The sequence below is a fragment of the Galeopterus variegatus genome, unplaced genomic scaffold (genome assembly GCF_000696425.1).
Source record: "Galeopterus variegatus unplaced genomic scaffold, G_variegatus-3.0.2 Scaffold254, whole genome shotgun sequence".
Taxonomy (NCBI): Eukaryota; Metazoa; Chordata; class Mammalia; order Dermoptera; family Cynocephalidae; genus Galeopterus; species Galeopterus variegatus.
The window spans coordinates 745,633-771,639 of record NW_007726365.1 but is presented as its reverse complement, the minus strand read 5'-3'; the positions used below and the strand labels follow the sequence as shown (position 1 = coordinate 771,639).

Here is a 26,007-nt window from a genome sequence, read left to right as displayed (position 1 = left end):
TATTTTAGCAGTTTCTTCTGCTGTTTTTTCCTCAAATTACTTTTGTCATTTCTTGATTTATTATTTTAAACATTTCCTAGTGACTTCCTGATATGATAAATTTAGCTCTTACACCATCACTATCCTCACTTGTCCTCCCACATCATCTTAAACTAGTTCTCAGATTTAGGGGTTAAGCAGTCATCACATCATCATGACTATATACACATAACCCATTGATGAGAAAAACAGCATATTATGCTTTCACTTCCTTTCCTGTACTTTTCCCACCCCTAGAATTAATGATTACTCAACTGCCCCCACCCCATTTTTTACATTTCCTTTATCTTCAGTGTATAAATGTCTTTCCAAATGCCCCAGATCTGCCAACACCTATTCATTTTTAAAATGTTTGCTTTCTAAGTCAGCTACATAGCTGGAATATTTCCTGTGATGATCCTATTTTGTAGATCCCATGTCATCCCCCTTTTTTTGGTTTACTACTATATTTTGCTGGAGCATTTCCTCCAGCAGCTTTCCAAGAAAGGGTACCTGGAGGTAACCCCTGAGTCTCTGCTTGTCTAAAAATGTCTTTACCCTTACCCTTGATTATTTGGCTGAGTAGATTTATCAGTTGAAAATAACTTCCTTAGAATTTTGAAGGTATGGTCCCACTGTTTTGTTTTCTATTTTGTTCCTTTCCCTTCCTTCCTTTCTTATAGTCATCTCAAACTCAGTGGGTCCAAACCCCCAAGCAAACTCCACTAGAAAATCTTGCTACATCCAACTTTAAAATATATCCTAGGGGCCGGCCCGGTGGCACACTGCTACAGTGCACCGCTTGGGAAGCGCGGCGGCGCTCCCGCCGAGGGTTTGGATCCCACATACAGACCGGTTCCCGCTCACTGGCTGAGCAAGGTGTGGGGGCAACACCGAGGGTTGCGATCCCGGTCCGGTCCGGGTGCGACACTGAGGGTTGCGATCCGTTGCCGGACACGAAAAAAGACAAAAAGGAAAAAAAAAATATATATATATATATCCTAAATCGCAGTTTCTCACTATGCTCAGCCCTGTGGTCCAAGCTACCGTCATCCCTCACCTAAACGTCTAATTGGTCTTCCTGACTCTTTATTTTTTTAATTATAAAATATGTCAAATAAAACCTGTAGCTTGCTACTTTTTACTACAAAAAAAGTATGAAGGCCTTACATCCATAATCAAATAAATATGGAATTGCTTTAAATGTTTATTAGCATTCACTGTTCCTGTGCATGCTAGCTGCTTCTTACTGCCACACATGAGACTTTCCATCTTGCAACTGGATGTGTTCAGGTCATGCATGGGGTGGTGAGTTGACAACCCTGGGAACAGCCCCCAATCAGTGAGTGGGGCGTAAATACTCCAGCTTTCTTCCCTCCGTTTCCCAGGCATCTCAGCAGTATTGATCTTGCTACCCAATGGGAATCTGTTCACTGACCTTGACCTAGCTTTACCTTCCCAGCTTCATTTTTCCACACTCCAATTGGTGCTTTCTTGTATGACCTATCAAGTAAACTGCTTTCACTGAAATTTTAGTCTTGGGATCTGCTTTGAAGAAAACCCAATATAAGACAATATATTCATTTTCCTGTCACTGGACTTCCAGATTGTTTTCAGTTTTTTGCTACTACTAAGGTTGTAACAGTCATCTACAAATTTCTAGACATACACATAGGAGGTTTTCTAAAATTTATCCACCAGTGCAAATGCTGAGTTGAAGGGTGTATGTATCTTCATCTTTAATAAATGTTGTCAACATTTAAAAAGCACAGCAATGTCCAGTACTGGTAAGAATCCTCCATGTGATGGGTGTGGAATGGTAGCTCACTGTAGTTTTCATTTGCATTTCCCTAATTACTAGTGGAGATGTATATCTTTGCATGTTTTTATTGGCCATTTGAGTTTCCTCTTTTCTAAATGGTTTGCTTCTTTTTTTCATCAATATCTGGGTTCTATACATTTTAAAGACTAATAGTTTTCAGGTTATGTATATTGCAGAGAGCACCATTGTTTTCTCACGGTTTGCAAGTCTTATGTGGTATTGATTCCTATTCTTCCGTGTGATCTGCCTTTCCAAGCCCCCATGGAAGATTTTAGAAATTCCTTTTCTACTCCTGATGTTCTGTATCTTTATTTTACTGCTGAACATAAAGAGTTCAATTTATTATCTGAAATAATTTTTCATGAAAATAAGCACGTTTCAAAAAAACCTAATCACAGCAGTTATACCTAATCTAGAAAATAACTCACTGACTCTGATACTGTCAACAAGTTGCAGCATGCTTTTTCCCTAAACATATTAATATTAAAAATTGGGGGTATTATATACAATTTGTTTCTTTCACTTAGCAATCTTAGGCATTTTTCTGTTACTACCTAATTCTTTTTAACTGCTGAATATTTTAAATTTGAATTGATATTGCTAACACACTCTAAAAAGGTTGTACCAACTCACAAGGCAGAAAATGCTATTTCTTTCTAAGTCTTTGCTAATCTGATAGGTAAAAGGTGTTTTAATTTTTACTTTTTTATTTTGTGAAGTTTAGTTTATAATTTACTCATTTTGGTTTCTTTTTTTTTTTTTGTCTTTTGTCTTTTTTCCGTGTCCGGCAACGGATCGCAACCCTCAGTGTTGCCCCCGTACCGGACCGGGGACCAGCAACGGGATTGCAAGCCTCGGTGTTGCTCCCGCGCCTCGCTCAGCCAGCGAGCGGGAACCGGTCTGTATGTGGGATCCGAACCCTCGGGCGGGAGCGCCGCCGCGCTTCCCAAGCGGCGCACTATCCAGTGCGCCACCGGGCCGGCCCCTCATTTTGGTTTCTAGCAATATGTATTCACAACATATTATCTCTTTGAATTTTTAATTTTAGCTATTATGCTTATTCTTAGATTGCTTTTTTGTAAAGAGTAGCCTATTCTTGTTTTATTACTCCAGTATGCCCTGGAAACTCACTGAAGATCAGAAACAGAAATTTTAAAGGTCTCAGACCTTTTTTCTTTTTTAACCATCAAAAAAGGTCTCCCGCCTGCTTCTTTACTGTCCCTATGGAATATACTGGAGTTCTCAATTTACCGACTTCCTGAGTGAACAGAACTTTGTTCAGAAGTGTGATGTGTATAGAATAATTCACAGTTTATATTTTGATCTAATTTTCTTTTAAAAATCTGAGTTCTAGCTTTTCCATTTATATTCCATTCTGCCCTTTGGACTCCTGTCTAACTCCTACCTTTATGGGCCCTGGTGTCAACTTATGCTATCAGGAGACTCTCCCACTTTGGGCTATCTTGTAGATATGCTACCCTAGGCAGGTGCTGCGGACTTAGTCGCAGCCTTGGGAGAGAGAAGCTGTACCAATTACAGCAAGAAATGTTTCATAAATGGTATCTGATATAGTCTAGTTAAGACTAATGGGGAATAAAACCAACGACTTGGAAATAATTATCCACAGATCTAAAGACAACAAAAGTCTTTTTTTTCTAATTTAAAAAATAATTTTTTTATTGGGGGGGGACAACTTAAAATAAATCAGAAAACACCTTCATATTATTCATTCTTTTCATATACTTCAAATTTGTACTTAATGCCTTTCTCCTCCTGGACACCAGAAAAAACACCTGGGTATCTGTAAAAGAAACAAATATAAAATTGAATTATGTATCCATTAAAAATAAAGCTTCTCTCTCAGCCAGAAGGTATCAACAGTGCATAAAGTAAATATAAGTTTTTCCTTCCTTTTTCCTTCATAACGGTAAGTGAAGCTGAGTGAATATTATGCAAACACACTACATATTACAAGAAACTACAAACTATATAGTTAGGAAATGTAAAGTATACTCTTTCCTCCTCCTTTCCTTCTGATTCCTAATTCTTCTCTCAAACACTGTTAGCAGCTTCTCTTGCACCTTTCTACTCTGTCATCCAGCTAATATGAAATATCTTAAGAATGTTTTGCAAGTTGTACACTTGGTATCACATTTCATGTGTAAGGAAAACAAAAAATAAGATACAACCTTTGGCTGTTCAGAGCAGAACTGAAGTTATGTGCCCTGCATGGCAACAGATCTCGATTTCAGTTTAGTTGATGGATGCCACACTGCTCTAATTCCCCAAGGTGTGGTATATTGCAATTCCTTTACTAAGGTCACTTGTTTGCCCGATCTTTCCTATTCTGTGAACTCTCACTTAGGTCTGTGCTCCCTCCAGCTTTCCATTAAAAACACAGGTTCTGCACTGAGGACTGTTCTGACCACTCCAGCCTCCAATGACTGCGCCAATGAGCATTCTCATGTTGCTCCATCATGCAGGCTGCACCCCAGTGTGCTCCAGATGGTGGTCAGGAACACCTGCTTTAATGTGACTGTGCTTGACTGGTTCTGCTGTGTTACACTGTCTTGGAGCCTGGGTATCAATAAAAAGTCTTAATCTTTGTAAAGAATTTAGCACTGTGCCTCATGTGTTAAGTGGTCCACAAAATGTCGCCCATTAATATTATTGGTTTGTTTTGACCCCCCAACTATTTCCTAAACTCATTGTAGGCAGGGATAAATACAGGAAAACTTTTTAATTTCTTGTGATATCCAATATATTGCTGAGCAATAATAGGCACTAACCTTTTGTTGACTAATTAGAGATTATGCCATTTTAATAAAAACCATAATTAGAGACATGAAGTAACACTAATATAATAACGTATAGGGAAAAGAAAAAGGTGTTTGATCTGGAATAATCTGTATTTCAGAGGAAGAAGCTATGTTTCTATTTACCAACCATTTACTTCTGTTCCACTGATTTAGTAGAAGGATGGCCTTTTTTTTTTTTTAAGAAATTATTTTACTGGGCCAATTTTAAACCATAATCTTAATTTCTTTGGAATGAGTCATAAAAAGTAACATTTACATATTTTTTGTGCAAAATACTCAAGAGTGTCAAGATTGCCAGTTAATAAGACAAAAGCAAGGTATCCAGAAGTTATTTCCAAACCCATGAATAATAACAACTTAGAAATGACTGTGTTATGGTCTGGATATGATCAGCAGCCATGGTGTTAATGTTAATCTTCTCTGTGAAACTAAAACTTAGTTCTGCCTAAGTTTCATTTTTCTTTCCATAATATTCACATATTCAGTTTGTTTTAGTAATGATTATAATTAACTCATAATCACAATTCCAAACTTTTCTAAAGAGCAAACTCTGCCTAAAAGCCACACTTAGACTCTGAGTTCAAGTCTAACCAGAGTCTAAGTGATACAGACTCCCCTCTAGAATCTTCAAGCATTAAGGAAGCAAATGAATATGAGTGAACTTAAGAAACCTAAGAAACCATTGCCTAATCCACGCTCACAAAGATTTGCTTCTCTGTTTTTTTCCTAATAATTTTATACTTTTAACTCTTCCATAGAAGTCTGTGATCCATTTGAGTTCATTTGTTTTTGATGTAAGGAAGGGGTTCAACTCCGTTCTTTTGTAAGTGTACATCTAGTTGTACACTTACAGAGATGATTCGATGGAGGGTCTAAGAAAGAGGTGACCAGAGTTCTTAAAACAGTTGTCCATAAAAAACAAATCACAACTAAAATAAAATCAAGACTATACAGGAAGCACAGGCTCAGGAGGAAAAAGGGATGTACAAGTAATGTGTGCAAATACACAAGCATCCTGGACAGGCAGGAAACCTCAGCCCACCTGAAACCTACCTCAAGTCAAACATTGATAAGGGGCATCTGTTGCAGCTCTGTAGCCAACTACTGCCTCCAAAGACTTCTTTTGATTGTTATCCTCTGTAACTGGTCACATGGAAAGTTAACTAGAAGATTGGCTTTTTATTTTTGTTTTTTGGTACGGGGACCCGAACCCTTTACTTTGGTGTAACAAGGCTATGTGCTAATCGGCCAGCCGTTAGGAAGTTTTTAACTAGAAGGAAAAGCTTATTAGATGGTAGGGAACAATTCTTTTTTGGGCTCATTAAATAGAAAACTGCTGATATAAAATACTTGGGCCTGCTGGTTTGGCTGGGGCCTAGTGTGAAATAGTCTGAAACAGAAAGATTTCTTCCAGGCAAGATGAATGAGAGCAGAGCCTTATAGAACAGGCTGTCATGGTGCTTTCGAAAGAATAATTGCACAAACAATGACCTGGGAAAAAGGCAGACACAAAGTAAAACCACCTGACTTTGTTAATATTAACTGCTGCTCTTAGGCTTCCACTGCTTGTGGCCTTATCTACATTCTAATTTTATTCTTTTTGCCTTACAATAGTTCTTTTCATTTTTATTTCATTATACTAGTGCTTTTAAGCAGCAAGTATGGTGTCAGTAAAAGATGCTGTGTTTGAACTGAAACCTATATAACCACAAGAGGACAAGTGATAGAGATAATGGGGCTCTAAACTACATGTGTAGAAGTGGGGGAAGAGGAAGAGAGAGGGGAGAATGACCAAATTCATTTCTGGACAGTAGGGAGCATTCTAAGATCTCCAATGTACAGAGATTTGGAGAGAAAGCAGCTCCAGAATGGAGCAATGTTATAGATGTCCAGAGACAAGGTATATTCACTTTGTCTTCAGAGGTTTCCTTTTTCTCTATTTAATGACTGACTTACTCCAGGTCTCCCATGGGGGAATTCCCTCTATTCCATGTTAGAGCAGGTGTTATGATGTTAGTACAGACCTGAAAGTACAGATGACCATCAAATGCTGCAATGGAAAAAAGACTTTTTCATTTTTAGAATGTTCATTTTGGAGTAACTTTCTTGTTCTTATGTCAGTCTACTCACCATTAACATGTTCTAAGACATTTACTTTTTCTTTTTTTCTATTCATCTTTTTTCTTTATTTAAAAAAAATCTTTTAAAAAATTTTTCTTCATTTTTTTTTCTTTTAATGTTTTTCCTCTTACAAACCCTTGTGTCTCAATAGATTGAACAAGGGAGCTGCTCTGCTACATATGAAACTCTGACCCCGAAGTAGGTCGTCTATGAATGTTTTAGCACCAGGTTCCACATGAACGTGCGTTGTGTGTTGGGTGAGGGGTGACCACATTTTCAGCTGCTCCCCATTTTCCAGGATGAGGGGTTGTCCATATTGGACCTGGTCCTTACTTAGAGGTGTTCAGTGATAACCTGACTGAACCTGGGTTCCTCTCATACTGAGCAGGATTACCATGACACCACATCAACAGTAGGGCAAAACTAACCTGCCCCATAAGGGTCTAAACCCAGCTAACGTTTCCTATAAGTGAGTGAAATGTTCTAAGACATTTAAAGAAAAAGTACTACCAATCCTTCACAAATGCTTCCAAAAAATAGAAGAGGAGACAGAACTTCCTAATTCATACTGTGAGGTCAGTATTATCCTGATTATCAAAACCAGGTGAAGACATTAAAAAAAAAGAGAGAGGACTAAAGACCAATATCCCTTATGAATATAAATGCAAAACTCCTCAACAAAATAGTAGTAAACTGAATCCAGCAACATATTAAAAAAATTGTACACCATTAACAAGTGGAACTTGTCCCTGAAGTACAAGACTAGTATAACATGAAAATCAAACAATGTAATATACCATATTAATAGTATATTAAAATATTAATTAGTGTAAAAGACAAAAACCACATGATCATTGCATCATAGTTAAGGGTGACAGACTGAATGTTACAAGACAAGTAGGTCTGCTCTTGCTACCTTCTAGTTAACATTGTATTGGAGGTTCTAGCTAAGGCAATTAGGCAAGAAAAAGAAATAAAAAACATCCAGATTAGGGCTGGCCCGTGGCTCACTTGGTAGAGTACGGTGCTGATAACACCAAGGCCCCAGGTTCGGATCCTATATAGGGATGGCCGGTTTTCTCACTGGATGAGCGTGGTGCTGACAACACCAGGCCAAGGGTTGAGATCCCCTTACCGGTCATCTTTAAAAAAAAAAAAAAAAAAATCCAGATTAAAAAGGAAGAAGGAAAACTCTATCTGCAGATAACAACCTACCATATATAGAAAATCCTAGAGAATCTACTAACAATCGGAACTACTAATGAATTAAGTAAGCTTGCAGGATACTGCAAGACATTTGCAAGATTGATAAGCAAAAATCATGTGTCTTTATACACTAGCAATGAACAGACTGAAAGTAAAATTAAGAAAACAATACCATTTACAACAGCATCAAAAGAAAATACTCAACACACTGAAAGCTACAAAACATTCCTGAAAGAAATTAAAGAGTATCTAAGTAAGTGGAAAGACATCACATGCTCATGGTCTGGAAAACTTAATATTAAGATGGCAATGTTCACAGATATAAAACAATTCCTATCAAAGTCCCAGCTTGCTTTTTGGCAGAAATTGACAAGCTAATCACAAAATTCATATGGAAATGCAAGAGACCCAGAAAAACCAAGACCATCTTGAAAAGGAAGAACAAAGTTGGAAGATCTGTACTTCCTGATTTCAAATGTTAGTAATCAGGATGGTGTGGAATACACATATAGATCAACTGAACAGAACTGAGATTCCAGAAATAAACCCTCACACTTATGGTCAACTGATTTTCAACAAAGGAGCCAAAATAATTCAGTGGGGGGAAAGAATATCTTGTCCACAAATAGTGTTGGGACAACTAGATGTACACTTACAAAAGAACAGAGTTGAACCCCTTCCTTACATCAAAAACAAATGAACTCAAATGGATCACAGACTTCTATGGAAGAGTTAAAAGTATAAAATTATTAGGAAAAAAACACAGAGAAGCAAATCTTTGTGAGCGTCGATTAGGCAATGGTTTCTTAGGTATGACACTAAAAGAAAAAAAAAGATAAACTGGACAATATCAAAATAAAAAACTGTTGGAGGGCACTTCAAGGTGGCTGACTAGCGGCTCCCAACTCTCCCCTGTGACATGACACTAAAAGAAAAAAAAAGATAAACTGGACAATATCAAAATAAAAAAACTGTTGGAGGGCACTTCAAGGTGGCTGACTAGCGGCTCCCAACTCTCCCCTGTGACATAAAGAAAGTCCAAAACAACAAACAGATAATCACACATTGAATAATGTATCTAGGAGAAAACACCAGAGTTCAGCAACATGTGAAGACGACACCTGGTGGCTCAGACTCTTGGGATATGAGCATTAAAAGACAAGTGAAGCATCTGACCATGATCAGCCTGGAGCCAGGAGAGACTCCTCACTGCAGGGAAATGGTCAGCACAACAAATCCCCAACAGTCTACAGGCCCACCCCGGACACCTGCAATCCTAGCCATAAGAGAGCCACACAGCACTTGCAGGCCATGAGACCAATATAGAGGGCTGCTTGGAGCCTATGTGACTCTAGTGCACTATTCCAGAGAGGGAATTCACTGTGAACCCCCAGCCCCCGGGTCCCAGGTTACTGCAGCACAGTGCCATTTTGGGAATGGAGCCATCTCCAGAGTGCATTTTGCCCCGCAGCCCAATAGCCCCAGCACCTCCACATCCTCAATAGGCCCCCTCATCACACTGACTCCGGCACCTGAATCTATGAAGCACCTTGCACCCCTGGGAACAAGTGGTCCAACACAGTGGAAAGGTCAGCCCCAAGACAAAGGGAGCCAATATGCTCACATTCCAGAGCTTGAGCGCCAACTGATAGGGGCCCTCTGCCACTGCTGGTGGCCCCACTCTCCTCAGTGGAGTGTTCACATGCCTCTCTTGGGGCACAGAGTCCTGCTGTAGCTCCAGTGAACCTGCACAGAGCCATCTGCCTAGCTGAGGAGCTGTAGAGCACCCCGGCATCTCTCCTGGGGATACATGGTCACGCCAGTGACTTCAGCGACCTCACCCACAGCAACCCAATCCAACACTGGAGATGCACAGTGCCCCAGAGTCTCTCTTGGGGGCACAAGGTCCCACTCACAACCCCAGTATCCTTGCCCAGAATGGCCTACTCTAGCTGAGAAGCTGTGGAGTGACCCAGCATCTCTCTTGGGGTTCCAGGGTCCTACCCATGACCACAGTGACCCTGTCCAGAGTGGCCCACTCTAGCAGAGAAGCTGCAGAGCACCCCAGCATCTCTCTTGAAGGTGCAGGGTCCGACTTATGACCCTGGTGACTTTATCCAGAGTGGCTCACTCCAGTTGAGGAGCTCCAGTATCTTTCTTGGGAGTCTGAGATCCCAGCTGTGGCCCTAGTGACCCCACTCAGGTTGCCAACTCCAGCTGAGGAGCTGCAGAATGCCCCAGCACCTTTCCTGAGGGCACAGGTTCTCACTCGAAGCCCCAGAAACTCTACCCAGAGTCGCCTACTTCAGCTGAGAAGGTGCTGAGCACCTCAGCATCTCTCTTGAAGGTCAAAGTCCTGGCTGCGGCCCCAGCAACCATGCCTGGTGTTGCCCATTTGAGCTGAGGAGCTGTAGAGCACCCCTTCCTCTCTCAGGATCCCGGCCATGGCACCAGTGAGTCTGCCCAAGGTTGCCCACTCTGGCTAAGGAGCTGCAGTATACCCCGACACTTCTACCAGGTTCCTGAGATCTTGCCCACAACCACAGCAATCCTGCCTAGTGTTGCCTATTCCAGCTTCATTAAAGATTATTATAAACTACTACATGCCAGCAAATTTGAAAACCTAGAGGAAATGGATAAATTTCTGGACACACACAATCTACCAAGACAGAACCAGGAAGAAATAGGAAATATGAACAGATCAATAGCAAGTAATGAGATTGAATCAGTAATCAGCAGGCTTCCAACAAAGAAAAGTGCAGCACTGGTTAGCTTCATTGCTGAATTCTACCAAACTTTTAAGGAAGAATTAATACCAATTCTTCTCAAAGTATTCCAAGAAAAATTCAAGTAGAGGGTATTCTTCCAAACTCATTCTATGAGGTCAGCAATACCCTGATATTCAAAGATCATCAAAGCAATGCCTCCATATGTGGTGGCCAATACACAATTCGTTCTACTTGTGCAAGTGTAGGAGTTGAAGTATTTTTTAATACCAGTGAATTAAAATTGGGCATCAGTTCCTGAACCTGCCATAATTTCATTCTAGAATGACGACATCACAAGGTAAAGGAGGCAAAGAGGAGCTGCTCAGGTACCAGAAGCAGCCTCTTGCACTTCAAGGAGTTTACAGCTCTCTGTTCTGGCTTCCTGCTAGGAAAGGCCTCCCCACTGATTGTATACAGACTGAAGTATAACCCACTTACTGAGGGCCTGGAGAACTGCAGGGGCCAGGCCACACTCTTTCTCTTTTTGACCTGCTAGGAAAGGCCTCCCCACTGATTGTATACAGACTGAAGTCTAACCCACTTACTGAGGGCCTGGAGAACTGCAGGGGCCAGGCCACACTCTTTCTCTTTTTGACAAAGGCTGCAGCACAGCTAAAGGAGGGCTGGCTGGCCAGCTTCCTAAGCACAGCTCAGAGGAAACAAACAGCTGGCCATGGCCACAAATTCCACAGCGATGTCCTCTAATAAACTTCTGTATAGCAAAAGAAACAATAAACAGAGCAAAGAGGCAACTTGCAGAATGGGAGAAAATATTTGTATACTATTCATTGACAAGGGATTAATATCCAGAATATACAAGGTACTTAAACAATCAACAACAAAAGCACAAATAATCCAGTTCAAAAAGGGCAAATGACCTGAAGAGACATTTCTCAAAAGACATACAAATGGCCCAAAGGTACATGAGAAAATGCTCGGCATCACCAATCATGAGGGAAATGCAAATCAAAACCATAATCTCACCCCAGTTAGAATGGCTATTATCAAAAAGACAAAAAATAACAAGTGCTGGTGAGGATGTAGAGAAAAGGTAACTCATACACTGTTGGTGGGAAGTAAATTAGTACAGCCATTATGAAAAACAGTATGGAGGTTCCTCAAAAAACTACAAATAGAATTACCGTACCATCCAGCAATTCCACTACTGGGTATATATCCAAAGAGAAGGAAATCAGTATATGGAAGAGATATGTTTAATGCAGCACTTTGCACAATAGCCAAGATACGTAATTAACTTAAGTGTCCATCAACAGATGAAGAGAGAAAGAAAATGTGGTGTTTATGTACAATGGAATACTACTCAGCCATGAAAAGGAATGAAATCCTGTCATTTACAGCAACATGGATGAGACTGGAAGACATTATGTTAAGTGAAATAAGTCAGACACAGAAAGATAAATCCCACATGTTCTCATTCATATGTGGGAGCTAAAAAAGAAAAATCTGAATTTTTAGAAGTAGAGCTAAGAATTGTGTTTACTAGAGGCTGGGAAGGGGGAATAGAGGGATGAAGAGAGATTGGTTAATGAGTACAAAATTACAGCTAGATAGGAAAAATATGTTTTAATGGTGTATGGTAGTGCTAGGCATCTATAATTAACAATAATTTATTGTATGTTTTCAAGTGGCTAGAAGAGAGGGGCTCAAATGTTCTCATCACAAAGAAATGGTAAATTTTTATAATGATGAAATACTAATTACCCTGATTTGATCATACGCTGTATACATGTTGAAACATAACTCTATACCCCATTAAAAAAAAACCAAAAACTTTTGTATTGCAAATGATACCATTAAGAAAGTGAAAAAGACAATCCAGATAACGGGAGAAAACATTTGCTAATCATATACCTGATTAAGAGTCTCACATCCAGAATATTGAAAGAACTCTTAAAACTCACTAATAGAAAAATAAATAACTAAAATTTAAAATTGGGCAAAGGATCTAAATTTCTCCAATGAAGACATACAAACGGCCAATAAGCACCTGAAAAGATGCTCAACATCATTAGTTATTAGGGAAATGCAAACCAAAACTATGAGACACAACTTCATGTTCACCATGATAGCTATAAACAAAATGGCAGATAATAACAAGTGTTGTTGAGAATGTGGAGAAATTAGAACCTTTATTCATTGCTGGTGGGTATGTAAAAAGGTACAGTCATGTTGGACCACAGCCCAACAGTTCTTCAAAATGTAAATATAGAGTCCATATGACACAGCAATTCTTCTAGATTATACCAAGGGGAATGAAAACATACATCCACACAGAAACTTGTACACAAATGTTCAGAGCAGCATCACGATAGCCAAAAAGTGGAAACAAACCAAATGTCCACCAATTGATGAATGAATAAATAAAATGTGGTGTAGCCATACAATGAAATATTTTTTGTTGACAGTAAAGAATGATGTAGCGATAGATATTACAACATGGCTAAGCCCTGAAAACATTTTGTCAATTGAAAGAAGCTAATTCCAAGAAAGACTACATATTATATCATTTCGTTTATATAAATGTCCAGAATAGGCATATCTATAGAGACAGAAAGTAGATCAGTGATTCCTAGGGCTGGGAGGGGAGAGGAATGAAGGTCAATTGCTAATAGGTACAGGGTTTTTGGGGGGATGATGGAAATGTTTTAAATTTACATTGTGGTGATGGTCAAACATCTCTGTGACTAAATATTATATCATTTCGTTTATATAAATGTCCAGAATAGGCATATCTATAGAGACAGAAAGTAGATCAGTGATTCCTCGGGCTGGGAGGGGAGAGGAATGAAGGTCAATTGCTAATAGGTACAGGGTTTTTTGGGGGATGATGGAAATGTTTTAAATTTACATTGTGGTGATGGTCAAACATCTCTGTGACTAAACTAAAACCACTGAGTTATATACCTTCAGTAGGTGAATGTTATGATATGTGAATGATATTTCAGTAAAGATGTTTTTTTCTCAAAGTCAGAAAGGCAGAATGGTATTTCTTTTAACTTATCAAGAATCCTGAAGGGTCACAGCTTTGGAAAGGGTTCTGTCTGCAAGCAACGATTTGGCAAGGTATTTAATATGAAGCTGATTCACACAGTCATCTATTCTTGGTATCAGCAGCAAAGAGGAAAGAAATAAGGAAGAGCAGAGATCAATAATCACATATTGTGAGAATCGCAATCTAAGCAGTAGAATAAAAATATATATAAGGTATGACAAATGATTAAATAAATATAAGTATGGTAAATATATATGCAATCACTAAGTGTGGCTTTTCTAAGTCGTCACCTTTGGAACCTAAGCAAAAGCCTGTACTTTAGCTTTTTGGAGTTCTCTTATTCTCAGTTTTTTTAAGTTCAGAGCCCAAGAAAACTGGTCACTCATTTCATGTGATTTAAGACTATTCCCCTAATTTGGCCATCCATTTATTCAGACTTGGCTCTGAATGTTCCTTTACGGGGCATTTCAAAAACAAACTCACTCAAAGAATAATGAGTAGATACAACTGAGAATATGTGAAAGAATGTGCTGAAAGGTGGTCTAGAAATGTTGATATAATTAATCTTTTACTTTTACTGTCTATAGACAATAGCTGAAAAGTGCTTTTAAACTACAATGCTATGAGTTTTCAAAATCAGGCAGTCTCATGCTGAAGTTAAAACTACATGGTGAAGCAAATGTAACCTCCTCTTCTCCATCTCCACTACTACCACCTAACCTAACTAAGTCCCTTCAACTTTCCCCTTGAAGCTCTGCATCTAACAGGTCTCTCCACTATACTCTTGTCCCCCCCATGGTCCATTCTCCATAAAGCAGCTAGAACAATCTCACTCTCTTTTCCAGACCCTCTAAACCTGCACTTGGTCTGACCCCTGTTGGCCTCCCCCTGCTCACGATGCCCACAGTGGTCTCCAGGCTCAGGAGAGGCCAAGCTTGTTCCTGCTCAGGCCTCTGCACAAGCTATTACCAGTTTCCTGGATCGCTCTTCCTGCTCTTTGCACAGCTGGCTTCTTACTATTTAGACGTCACTCTTTGGAGAGGACTTCTCAGACTACACAGTACCTATCACATCACAACATTTCAGTTCTCCACACAGTACCTCTTTTGATATCTATCTGTCATTTGCCACCCTCCCCCCTACTAGAAATGCAATCTCCTGAGGAGTAGCTATAGCATATGGCCTGGGAAACACTGCTTTCCCAGTGCCTAGGACAGTGTCTGACTCTCCTAGAATGAACTAGTGACTACTAGTCCAGATTTCAGTAAAATCATTAAAACCTAATGATTTCCAAATCTACTGAAAATCTATTGAAGCAGGTTTATAAAAATTCCTATTGTATTTCTCTATCAAATACATTGCTTCCCTGAATTCAATCTGAAAAGATATGCTCTTTTCTACAATTCTAAAGCAGGAAATCCCAAAGTGCTTCAGACTAGTTAATAACATTATACTTACTCTGGCAGACATTTATATTTCTCCAAATCAATTTCTGGGAAGAATGTGTCACTTTCAAAGTCCTGCATGATCCTTGTCACAAATAGTTTAACATGGCCTGGGTGACCCATGGCTTCCTTTGAAATAAAATAAAGGACATTAATTTCCTCAATCTGTGTCAAAAAACAGAAACTCTAAAATTTTTGTTTTAATTAGTTTTTACTAGGTATTAAAGACATGCTTATTACTGCCAAAGTACTATTTAAATATCCTATTATTTAGTTTGAGGCTCTGCAAAGTGTGCCTTAATTATATTGAGAATAGCACTAATCATTATCAATAATTATGAGACTGAGTTTAAATATATTCTGGCTGCTAGTTTGCTTATAAGAACTCTTTTTTAATATAAGCATTCAGTTTTGTTGTTTCCCTTTGGCTGCTGTTTTAAGAGTTAAGAGCTCCAAATTACTATCTAGTTGCTTTCTATAGTAAAATGTTCATATGTATATATGGATAAGATAGTACAACTTCATGAGAACTTGACTACTGAAAACCCCAAGGGCATATATAGTATACTTAAATAAAATTTAGTAATGTTTCCATTTCTCAGGAAATAGTTACAATGCTAATAGGTAGGTAATTCATTCTGCCTCTTTTTGATAGCAATTGTATTGATTCTTATATTGTTAATTACTTTTCTAACTACTGCCTACAGTACTGTTGATAGTTTCTACAGAAAAAAATGCTTTGGAACAAATATCTTAAAATTCTGATAAAAAGTATGAGTCCTAACTGCAGCTCCAAGAAAGCAATAACTCTTGATTTTCAAATAGCTTATAGGGAAAAGAAAATATATACACAAACACATAAACACACAATTCCAAGTGCTTATTATCCTTAAGATTCCAGATAAGGGCATAGAATACATTTTACTTTTTATTTTCAATACTTCAGCTTATATTAAATCTTTTTTTAATCTTTGCTAAAACCAAATAAATATTTTGCCAAATCTTATTGTACCAAAAACTAGAAAAAGTGAATACAGTAGTCTTCCCTTATCTGCAGTTTCACTTTCCATGGTTTCAGTTACCCACAGTCAATCTTGGTCTGAAAATATTAATGAAAAATCCAGAAATAAACAATTCATAAGTTTTAAATTGTGCACTGTTCTCAGTAACGTGATGAAATCTTTTACTTCCAGCTCTGTCCCACCCAGATATAGTTGATGACATAAAGCAAACTTTCTGTAGCAGGCCAGATGGTAAATATTTTAGGCTTTGGGGGTCACTGGGTTTCTTACTTTTGTAGGCAAAAAACAGCCATTAAAAAATACTAAATGAGCGTGGCTATGTTCTAATCAATGAAACTTTATTTACAAAACAGGCTGGTAGGTCCGATTTGGCCCATGGTAATACAAGTCTGAATGATCTGCAAGTTGCTGTGATGTGAGGTAGGTGGATAGTGTAAAACTATCACCTCATGGTTCTATTTTCTTATTATTTATATATGTATAGATATAACAAATGATATGCATGCAATTAAGTGCTTATATTATTTGAAGAATACATTTTCAAGTATAATATTGATTATTCAAAATGTGAACAAAATAAACAAGTTGCTTTTCTTTCTTAGAAGAAATTCATACTTGGATGAAAACATCAAAGAAAAAATGTCCATTTTTTTTCTATTACAAATAGGGAAAATAAGAGATTATAGAAACAGGAACCTAAGAAACTGTGAGGTTTTATAAACCCATCTAGGATTCCGGAATACCTTTTCTTTCTGAAATAATTTCAGTGTATATATGAGTATGTTAACACAAGCCCCAAAGGGTAGGGACTGATTTTCTTCCTCCCCACAAATGTTAATCTTTCATTAGTGTTTTAAAAGAATCAAAAAATTCTATTTATGATCTTCAAAATTTTTTAAACCTGGAAGTCATTTGGTATCAAGAAAAAGTAATATTTTCTCTTTTACATACTATTTTCCTTTATGATATGAAATCATGTAAGCATTCTGCTATACCCTCACATGATATAAAAATTGAGGAAAAGTTTTCTGCTTTTAACAAATTCACACATCTAGTTAGTGTATATCAACCAAGAGCCTCATCCCTTTCTTAGTAAGAGACATTTATATTGAAATAAAATGGCTAACTCAGCATATCTAGGGCATATCCTGGGAGAAGAAAAGAGTGCAGTAAAAGTACAATTCTCAGGGAGGGATTTAGAATGGCTTTTAAATTGGAAACACCAACTATTTTGAGTTGAAAATAGACTAGTACTTGGGCCAGATGTTGGCCAAAAAATACAAAATTTCAGTTAGATAGGAGGAATAAGTTTAAGAGAGCTATTGTACAACGTGGTGACTATAGTTAATAACAATGTATTGTATTTCTGAAAATTGCTAAGAGTAGAATGCTAAGTGTTCTTATCACAAAAAATAAGTGAGGTAATGCATGTTAATTAGCTTGACTTAGCAATTCCACAATGTACACATATTTCAAAACATGGACACAGTAAATATATATAATTATTTGTCAATTTAAAACGTAAAAAGAAAAGAGACTGGTACAGACTAAAAAAATTATTTTTATTTTTTATTAGTTTGCATGATAATATCCAACAATGAATAACTCAAATTGCCAATATGTCTGACTTACATATTAGGGATAATGTGCTGCTTCCTATGACCATAGCTTAATTTTTTTTATGGTTCAGACTATGGGTTATGTCCTGTCCTCATTACCTGCCTTTCAATGGCAGGAAAGCTGAAAGAAAGTAGAGTAGAACACATCTGTATACTTATAGACAACTTCACTTACCTTATAAACAGAACTGCCTCCTACTATCCAAACCATGTCTACTTTATTTGCTAAATCCGGTTGCTCAATAAGCTTTAAGGCATCATCCAGACTTCTCGCAAGAAAATGAGCTCCCTGTGGAGGTTCTCTGAGGTTTAAAAGAAGAATTACACATAGTTTTTATAAAACTCATTCATGCTAGTCAAATAGTCTAAATAGGAAGCAGTAATTACAAAACTAAAATCATTATAAATATAAATCCTTTCAACAAAAAGTATTTAACATTAGTATGGCCTATGACCAATACTTCAGCCTACATTTGTGCATCTATGGTCCACAATGAATCAAAATCCAAAGTCACATGTGATATATCGTGATATCCATGGTAGAAAAAAAAATCAGAACAGTAGTTGTTTCTGGAAGAGTGAGATAAAGATTAACTGTGACCAAAAAAAAAAAAGATTAACTGGGACAGGGCATGAAGAAACTTTGTGGGGAAGTGGTAATATTCTATATGTTTGATTATAAACATGGGTTTGGGTTACAGAGGTGTATACTTTTGTCAAAACTTAGCAAATGTACACTTAAGACTTGTGCATCTTACTGTACGTAATATTTACCTCAAAAGGAAAAAAAGTGTAAAGAAATATTGAATTCCAATTGATGATATGTATGATGAAGTATTTAGGGGGAAATATACTAATGTCTACAATTTATTTTGAAATGCATAAATGAACAAGACTGATTGATGGATGGATGGACAGATGATAAAGCCAGCCCAGTAAAATGTTATTGATAGAATGTAGATGATGGGTATACAGCTGTTTACTGCAAAGTTCTTTCTGTATGTTTGAAAATTTTCATGATAAAATGGTGAAAAAGGAGTGATATGTTTGAAAGACTGTAGAAAAGTTTGGAATGATATTCAGACCTTTAATATGTGGTTACCTTTGGGGACTGGGGAAAGTACTTTCACGCTTCAAACGACACAGAAATGTGGGAAGTATTAAAAAAAGAGCTTGTACAAGGAACTCGAACAACTCAATAGAAAAAAACAAAACAAAACAAAACAAAAAAAACAACCTGATTAAAAAATGGGCAAATGACCTGAACAGACATTTCTCAAAAGACACAAATGGGTATATGAAAAAGTGCTCGACATCACTAATCATCTATGAAATGCAAATCAAAACCACAATGAGATATCATCTCATTCCAGTTAGAATGGTTATCATCAAAAAGGCAGAAAATAACAAATGCTGGCAAGGATGCAGAGAAAGGAGAACTCTTATACATTGTTGGTGGGATGTAAATTAGTTCAGCCATTATAGAGAACACTATGGAGGTTCTTCAAAAAACTATGGATAGAACTGCCATACGATACAGCGATCCCACTGCTATGTATATATCTACAGGAAAGGAAATCAGCATGTGGAAGGGATACTTGCACTCCCATGTTCATTATGACTATTAACAATAGCCAAGATACGGAACCAATCTGTGTCCATTAATGGATGACTGGATAAAGAAAATGTACAATAGAACACTACTCAGCCATAAAAAAGAATGAAATCATGCCATTTGTGGCAATACAGATGAGCTTGGAGAAAATTACATTAAGTGAAAAAAGCCAGGCAGAGAAAGAGAAATACTTCACATTCTCACAAGTGGAAGCTAAAAAAATTGACTTCATAGAAGTAGAGAATAGAATAGGGGTCACTAAAGACTGGTTAAGAGCAGGGGAAAGGGGAGGATAGTCAATGGATACAAAATTGCAGCTAGATAGGAATAAGCTCTAGTGTTCTATAGCACAGTAAGGAGACTACAGTTAACAATTTACTGTATAATTTCAAATAGCTAGTAGAGAGGATTTTCAGTGTTTTCAACACAAAGAAATGACAAATGTTTGAGGTGATGGATATGCTCATTACTCAAATATGATCACTGCACACTGTATACATGCACACAAATACCATATTGTACCTCATAAATATATACAATTATCATGTGCCAATTAAGAAAACATAAACTAAAATTTAAAAAATAGAAAATGAGCTGCTGTGCATTGAATGTTGCCCCAAAACTCAATGAAGCTCAATCCCCACCATAACATTTTTATTTATTTTTATAGTATATGATAATCGAATCAATATTATTAGCGTTTTCACCACTACAAATCGTCATTATTCTTTGTGTCCCTTATCCAAGTACTCCCTAGCCCCTCTTTCCCTCCCCTACCTCTAGTAACTATAGGTCTGTTCTCTCCTTCTGAAAGCTCATTTCATTGTGGTCCTTCCTTCCTTCCCTCCCTCCTGCTTATAAGTGAAGACATGGTATTTCTCTTTCTGTGCCTGGCTTATTTCACTTAACATAATTTTCTCCAAGCTCATCCATGTTGCTGTGAATGGCAGTAGTTCACTCTTTTTTATGGCTGGGTAGTATTCCATTGTGTTTATATACCACATATTCCTTATCCAGTTGTCCACTGATGGACATTTAGGTTGGTTCCATATTTTGACTACTGTAAAGTAGAGCTGCGATGAACATGGGTGTTCAGGTATCCCTTCAACATGATGATTTCCATTCCTGTGGGTATGTACCCAGAAGTGGGATTGCTGAATTGTATGGTAGGGGTTGGGAGTAGGAACTGATATCTGTAGGGTACCTTCTTTGTGCCAGAAACCTTACATATAAAATTTCAATGAATCTTCAAAATTACCCTAAGAAGTTGTTATTAATCCTAGGAAATTGAGGTTTAGCAAGGCTTACTTGTAACCTGGCTAGAGCCACTATGTTAAGAGGTGCCAGAGCAGATACAAGAAGCCAGGCCAGTCAGTGTTCACTATACTGTGTGAGTGGTAGGGAGAGAACTGCAGTGTTAAGAAAAGAAAGTTTTAATCACTGTGAAGAATACGATGGTGAAATTATAAAAAAATTATATCATGAAATTTAGATAATTTTCATGGATTGGAGACAATTTTCAACACCTTATAACATGAAGGCAATTTTGGATTTTCTGAAGATGGTATTAAGGCTATGGCATTGCAATAAAACTTGCTTAATTTTTGGTTTCAAAGACTTTAAAACTGCTTTGAGATATAAATCATATACCATGCAAATCGCCCTTTTAAAGTGTACAATTCAGTGATTTTTAGTATATCCACAGTTGTGCAACCATCACCCATATCTACTTGCAGAACATTTCCGTCACCCCTAGGAAAAAATCCTTTACCCATCAGCAGTCACTCCCCCTACTCCTCATCTCAATTCTTTTAATGCCACAACTTGATCATCTATTAAGTTTTGGAAAAGCATTTATTCCCCTATGTCCTATTAAGGAAATATTTATTCCAAATAACGAGTGTTTGGCAGAAAGTTTTGGGGTTACCTTGAGGATTCAGTTTCTTACATTGGGGGAGGAGGGTGAAAAATTGAGTATCTTTATTTACTATTTATTTATTTATTTTTTTTAGATGACCGGTAAGGGGATCTTAACCCTTGACTTGGTGTTGTCAGCACCACGCTCTACCAAGAGAGCTAACTGGCCATACCTATATAGGGATCTGAACCCATGGCCTTGGTGTTATCAGCACCACACTCTTCCAAGTGAGCCACGGGCTGGCCCAAAATTGAGTATTTTTAAAAGCTTGCATAAGCAATAGTGATTTCCGTGTGTAAATCTCTGTCCCTTTATTCAGGACCATGCAGTGCCTGGCAAGGTAACAGATGTTCTGTGTGTGTGTGGAATTGAACAGCAATTACGGAAGCAAGAGGAAAGACAAAAAAATGAACTCTAACGTTTTTTGCCAAGTGGTTTCACTACTTCCCTGGCATACTTGATAATAAAGACTTTAAATTTTCTCAGCCTTAAAAAAAAAAAAAAAAAAGTGAAATAAACCAACAATTATATATAAATACATAAGAAGCAACCATACCCAATTACATACACCACAGGAGGGGTCATAAGGAAGAAATTAGATTCACCATTTCATCATTTGAGAAGAAATGTGGCTCAATTGAACATCAACCTCACTGAGCTCAAGCTAGCCATAAATAAACTTGAGGACTGTTCAAAAATGTTATTAAAGAGTCTCTGAGAGTGGCAATATAGTCTGTGAATTTGAATTCTACCAAGTAAAGAGAAAATCAGAATATCCTAGCAACCAGGAGAGAGAACAGCAGGAAGATAGAGGCAGATGGCAAGATGCACACCAACATATACCCCATCACCCAGAGGCATTCAATGCAAATACTATGGTACCCTTTATTCTAGGTTTTACCTATGCCATTATAGGAGGGATAGGGAGAAAATCTATATAAGCCTGAATCCCCTCAGCCTATAGTGGTGTAATGCTTTTTCCTTTTCATGGTGTGTTAACTTGGCTAGGCTACAGTCCCTGGTTATTAAGACTCTAGTCTAGGTGTTGCTGCAAAGGTATTTTGTAGATGTGATTACATCTATAATTAGTTTACTCTAATCTGGCTGGACCTGATTCAATCAGTTGAAAGGCCTCAAGAGAAGGGTTGAGGCTTTCCTGAAGAAGAAATTTCACTTGCACAGCTTCAGCCCTGCTAGAGAGTTGCAGCCTACCCTACAGATTTTTGTAGGTAAGCCCCTACAATTATGTAAGCCAATTCCTTACAGTAAAACTCTAATATATTTATCTTCTACTGGGTCTGCTTCTCTGGTTAAACCCTTAATAATACACGTGGTAAAGGAATATTACGACCACTGTTCTCAAGCAAGTAGTGCCCTAGGATATTGCATTCTTTTTGGTGTTACATTATTAGTTTAAGAAAGGATGATTAACATGCCAATCCCAGACTTTCCCTTAGGTTTAATTCAGGTCAACTCCCCTCCCCCCCACCAAAAAACCCCCTGAGATTCATAAAGTTATTTTAGTGGGTTAGAACTGATGTCAAAAACAAAAAGAAACAAACAAGATAGAACTTAGGAAACATCACATGTGGAGTAAATGACACAGAAGCCATGGTCAAGGTCAAACCAGTGGATATGATTTTGTGGGCATTCTTAATGCAATTATCCCCCCACCCCTCACCCCCAGTTCCTAGAGCATTTCCAGGCATCAGGAACTATCCACTCCAATGTCAGATCGCAGGACATGAAAATTCTTAGTAGAGACCAACTGGAGACACTCCCTTCTACTCAGGATCTCTCAGATCATTTCAATACTTTGAAAGTTTTCACTTTCAGACACTGGGTAAAGAACACAAGTGCAAGGTATTACTTGTGTGTTGTGGCTAACTAGAAATAATAGGGCATAGATTACGACCAGTTTCAGTCTATCCTAAAATTCACATCTTATTGCATTTAGGGCTGGGTCCAGAGAGGGAAAACCACTTAATTTTGGCAAGTCTCAAAACATACATATTTTGATTTTGTGTGAAACTAGAAAAAAGTTACTGATTACATTGCATAATTGGTATTTGAGCCTACTGAATAAAGGTTCAAAGAAACTTATAAATCTATTACCATAGATAGATTTAATGTTTAATATAGCTTTTCAAGGTGATGAAATCAATTAATCACTTAAGTAGTAGAATAAGTTATTGTCATGTGGTATAAACAACTGCTTATTCATTTCCTCTAATCACTTTTGTACTTTCAAGCAACTTCATCAATAGCTACTTTCATACTATTTCATTTTGTTGTATACTGATCTCTACTATAAGAAAAGAGACATGATTTTCTTTTGAATTTATGTTACCAGACTTACTTGAGTTCTCTACTGAGAACTAAATTAATTCTGTTCTTTAAAGGTCGATTCTTCTCAGGAATGGAGAACCAGGTCTTCCTACCCATAATCACCAAATTCTGTTTATCTATAAAATCACAGAGAAAGGATAAGTATATTTTGGGAATATACAGATATTTTCATATATTCATATGTACACGAGTATGTGCATAGATATGATTGTGACAGTGACATCTAGTGGATCTTCTTAAAAAAATTAAAACTTGAAACAGTTTTATCAAAATTCATATTTCTTACGCATTACCTAGAAATGTTAACTATTTTTCCCTTTGCTTTATCCCATGGACATCCAATATCTAGTTTTAATAAATTGCAATCATGTATAATGTAATAAAGAATAAAAATTCTGGCTCAGAGTGCTCGAGTTGGATGCATTCTGTCATCTGCTAGGCAAATCATGTTAACCACTTGTGCTTTACTTTCATTTATAAAATGGTTTGATGTGGGGATAAAAGACTTAGAACAGTGTTCAACATCTAATAATATGATTACAACTGTTTGATATAATTGTATTATTCATATTTGTGTACTTTGTAGATTTACATTAAGTCATACTTCTAAAAATAGCTGTTTAATAGTCCCCTCAATTACTTTAAAACATATTTGATTGTGTCTCTAACTTCTCTTTCAAGTATAACTCTTCTATAAAAACTTTATACATTTGGTTTCCATTTTTGGTTTAATTTCTTTGGGAAAAACAACTTGAGAGTCAGACATCTGGATCAAAGGAACATTAACGTTACCAGACCATACTCAAGATTCTTGAAGGGGTTTGTGTCAGTTCTTTAGCTTTGGTCTCTTGCCATATCATCTCTACCAGTGATCTATGTGCCAAATCCAAGGGCCTTGTATCTGTCTCATTAAAGTTCTGCAGCATCTGCTTCTTTCTGATATACAATGTTTCCCTGTTTACTCTGCCATTCCTCCTCAGACCGTGAATATACGGCTCTCTTAGGTTTTAAAGGAGGTTTCTGTCCACCCCCATATCCTTTTCCTTAGTTATCCTCTTCTCTCCAATGGCTCAATTCACCTAGTTCCCTGTGCCTGAAATTATCCTGGATGTCCTACAGGCACCTCGAAATCGTGTCATTACAATTGCACGCTATTCTCCATTCCTTTATTTTCCGTGCCACCCAGACTCTCAAACTGAAAATCTAAGTTCATCCTTGCCTTCATACATTACCTTCAAACTCCAGATCTGCAAAATCGAGTATCATGTATCCGTTTAAAAATTTTTTATCCTCTCTTCTCACTACCCTCATTCAGTCTTTATACCTTCCAGCAGCTATTCTAAAGGTCTCATTGGTTTCCTTTCGGAGCGCACCAAAACCTCTATCCAGCTGCCAATTTTGCCCAATACCTGGACTGTACACGCGTGCCGGCATAAAATATCAAATAAATTTTAAAAAATCTTTAATGAACCTTAGGAACTGCATACAGATCAATGGTAACAGAAAAGGTCCCAGAGTAACCTGGAAAACTTTCCATTTAAATAACATTTGCATTGGTAAGCCACCTCAATCACTTAAAAATCCCACATTACCTTCTACCGAAGAAACTGTGGTCATTCTCTGGAAATACTTGAATTCATTCCTACAAGTTAGAGAAACACAGAGTTAACCAGACATTATCCCGTGGGCTTAAGCTCTAGCGCGCCCGACAAAACGGTGCGCTGGCGGCGGGGTGGGAATGTTTTTCCAGGGCTGGGACTTTGCTCTGGGCCAGGGCGCCGCGAGCCAAAGGCTTCGCAGGGCAGCAGGATGGGGACGGAAATCAACCTGGCTTCCAGCGTTGCAGAAGGAAGCCAGCCTGGGCCCACCCCCTCCTGTCAGCTCAGGTCGCAAGTCCGATGCCATCCTCCCGGGGCGAATCCGCCCGCGCATTCCAGCCCAGGGTCCCGATTAAGGGCAGCCTGTGCCAGCCTCGGTCCTTCCGCCCCGGCAGGTACCTGAGCGGGGGCCAGGGCAGGTCCCCGTCCTTGCCGATGCCCATGTTCTGGGACACAGCGACGATGCAGTTTAGCGGACGAACCATGGTAGCAGCAGCAAACACCTCCGAGCTGCTCGCGACACTCGCCTTACCCGCCAAGTTTGGCGCGAAATTGGGGCAACCCCGCCCCTCGGCCCCATTGGTGCAGGCGAGGCCCCGCCCCCCGCCCCGGCGCACGGCAGGGTCGCGGCGTGCTCGCGCCCGCAGACGCCCGCGAACTGCGACCGCGGGCTA

General features: G+C 38.2%; 1 protein-coding gene across 1 annotated transcript; it reads right to left on the bottom strand.

Annotated features, from left to right (window-relative positions):
• Positions 1–3,465: 3,465 nt before the first annotated feature.
• On the bottom strand, positions 3,466–26,000 carry DHFR (dihydrofolate reductase). Its single transcript, XM_008566611.1, has 6 exons — positions 25,733–26,000; positions 25,328–25,377; positions 23,746–23,851; positions 18,029–18,155; positions 15,226–15,341; positions 3,466–3,641 (listed from the first exon to the last, which is right to left on the bottom strand). The coding sequence occupies exons 1-6, from the start codon at positions 25,816–25,818 to the stop codon at positions 3,563–3,565; spliced, it is 564 nt and encodes a 187-aa protein (XP_008564833.1). The 5' UTR covers positions 25,819–26,000; the 3' UTR covers positions 3,466–3,562.
• Between the last annotated feature and the right edge of the window lie 7 nt (positions 26,001–26,007).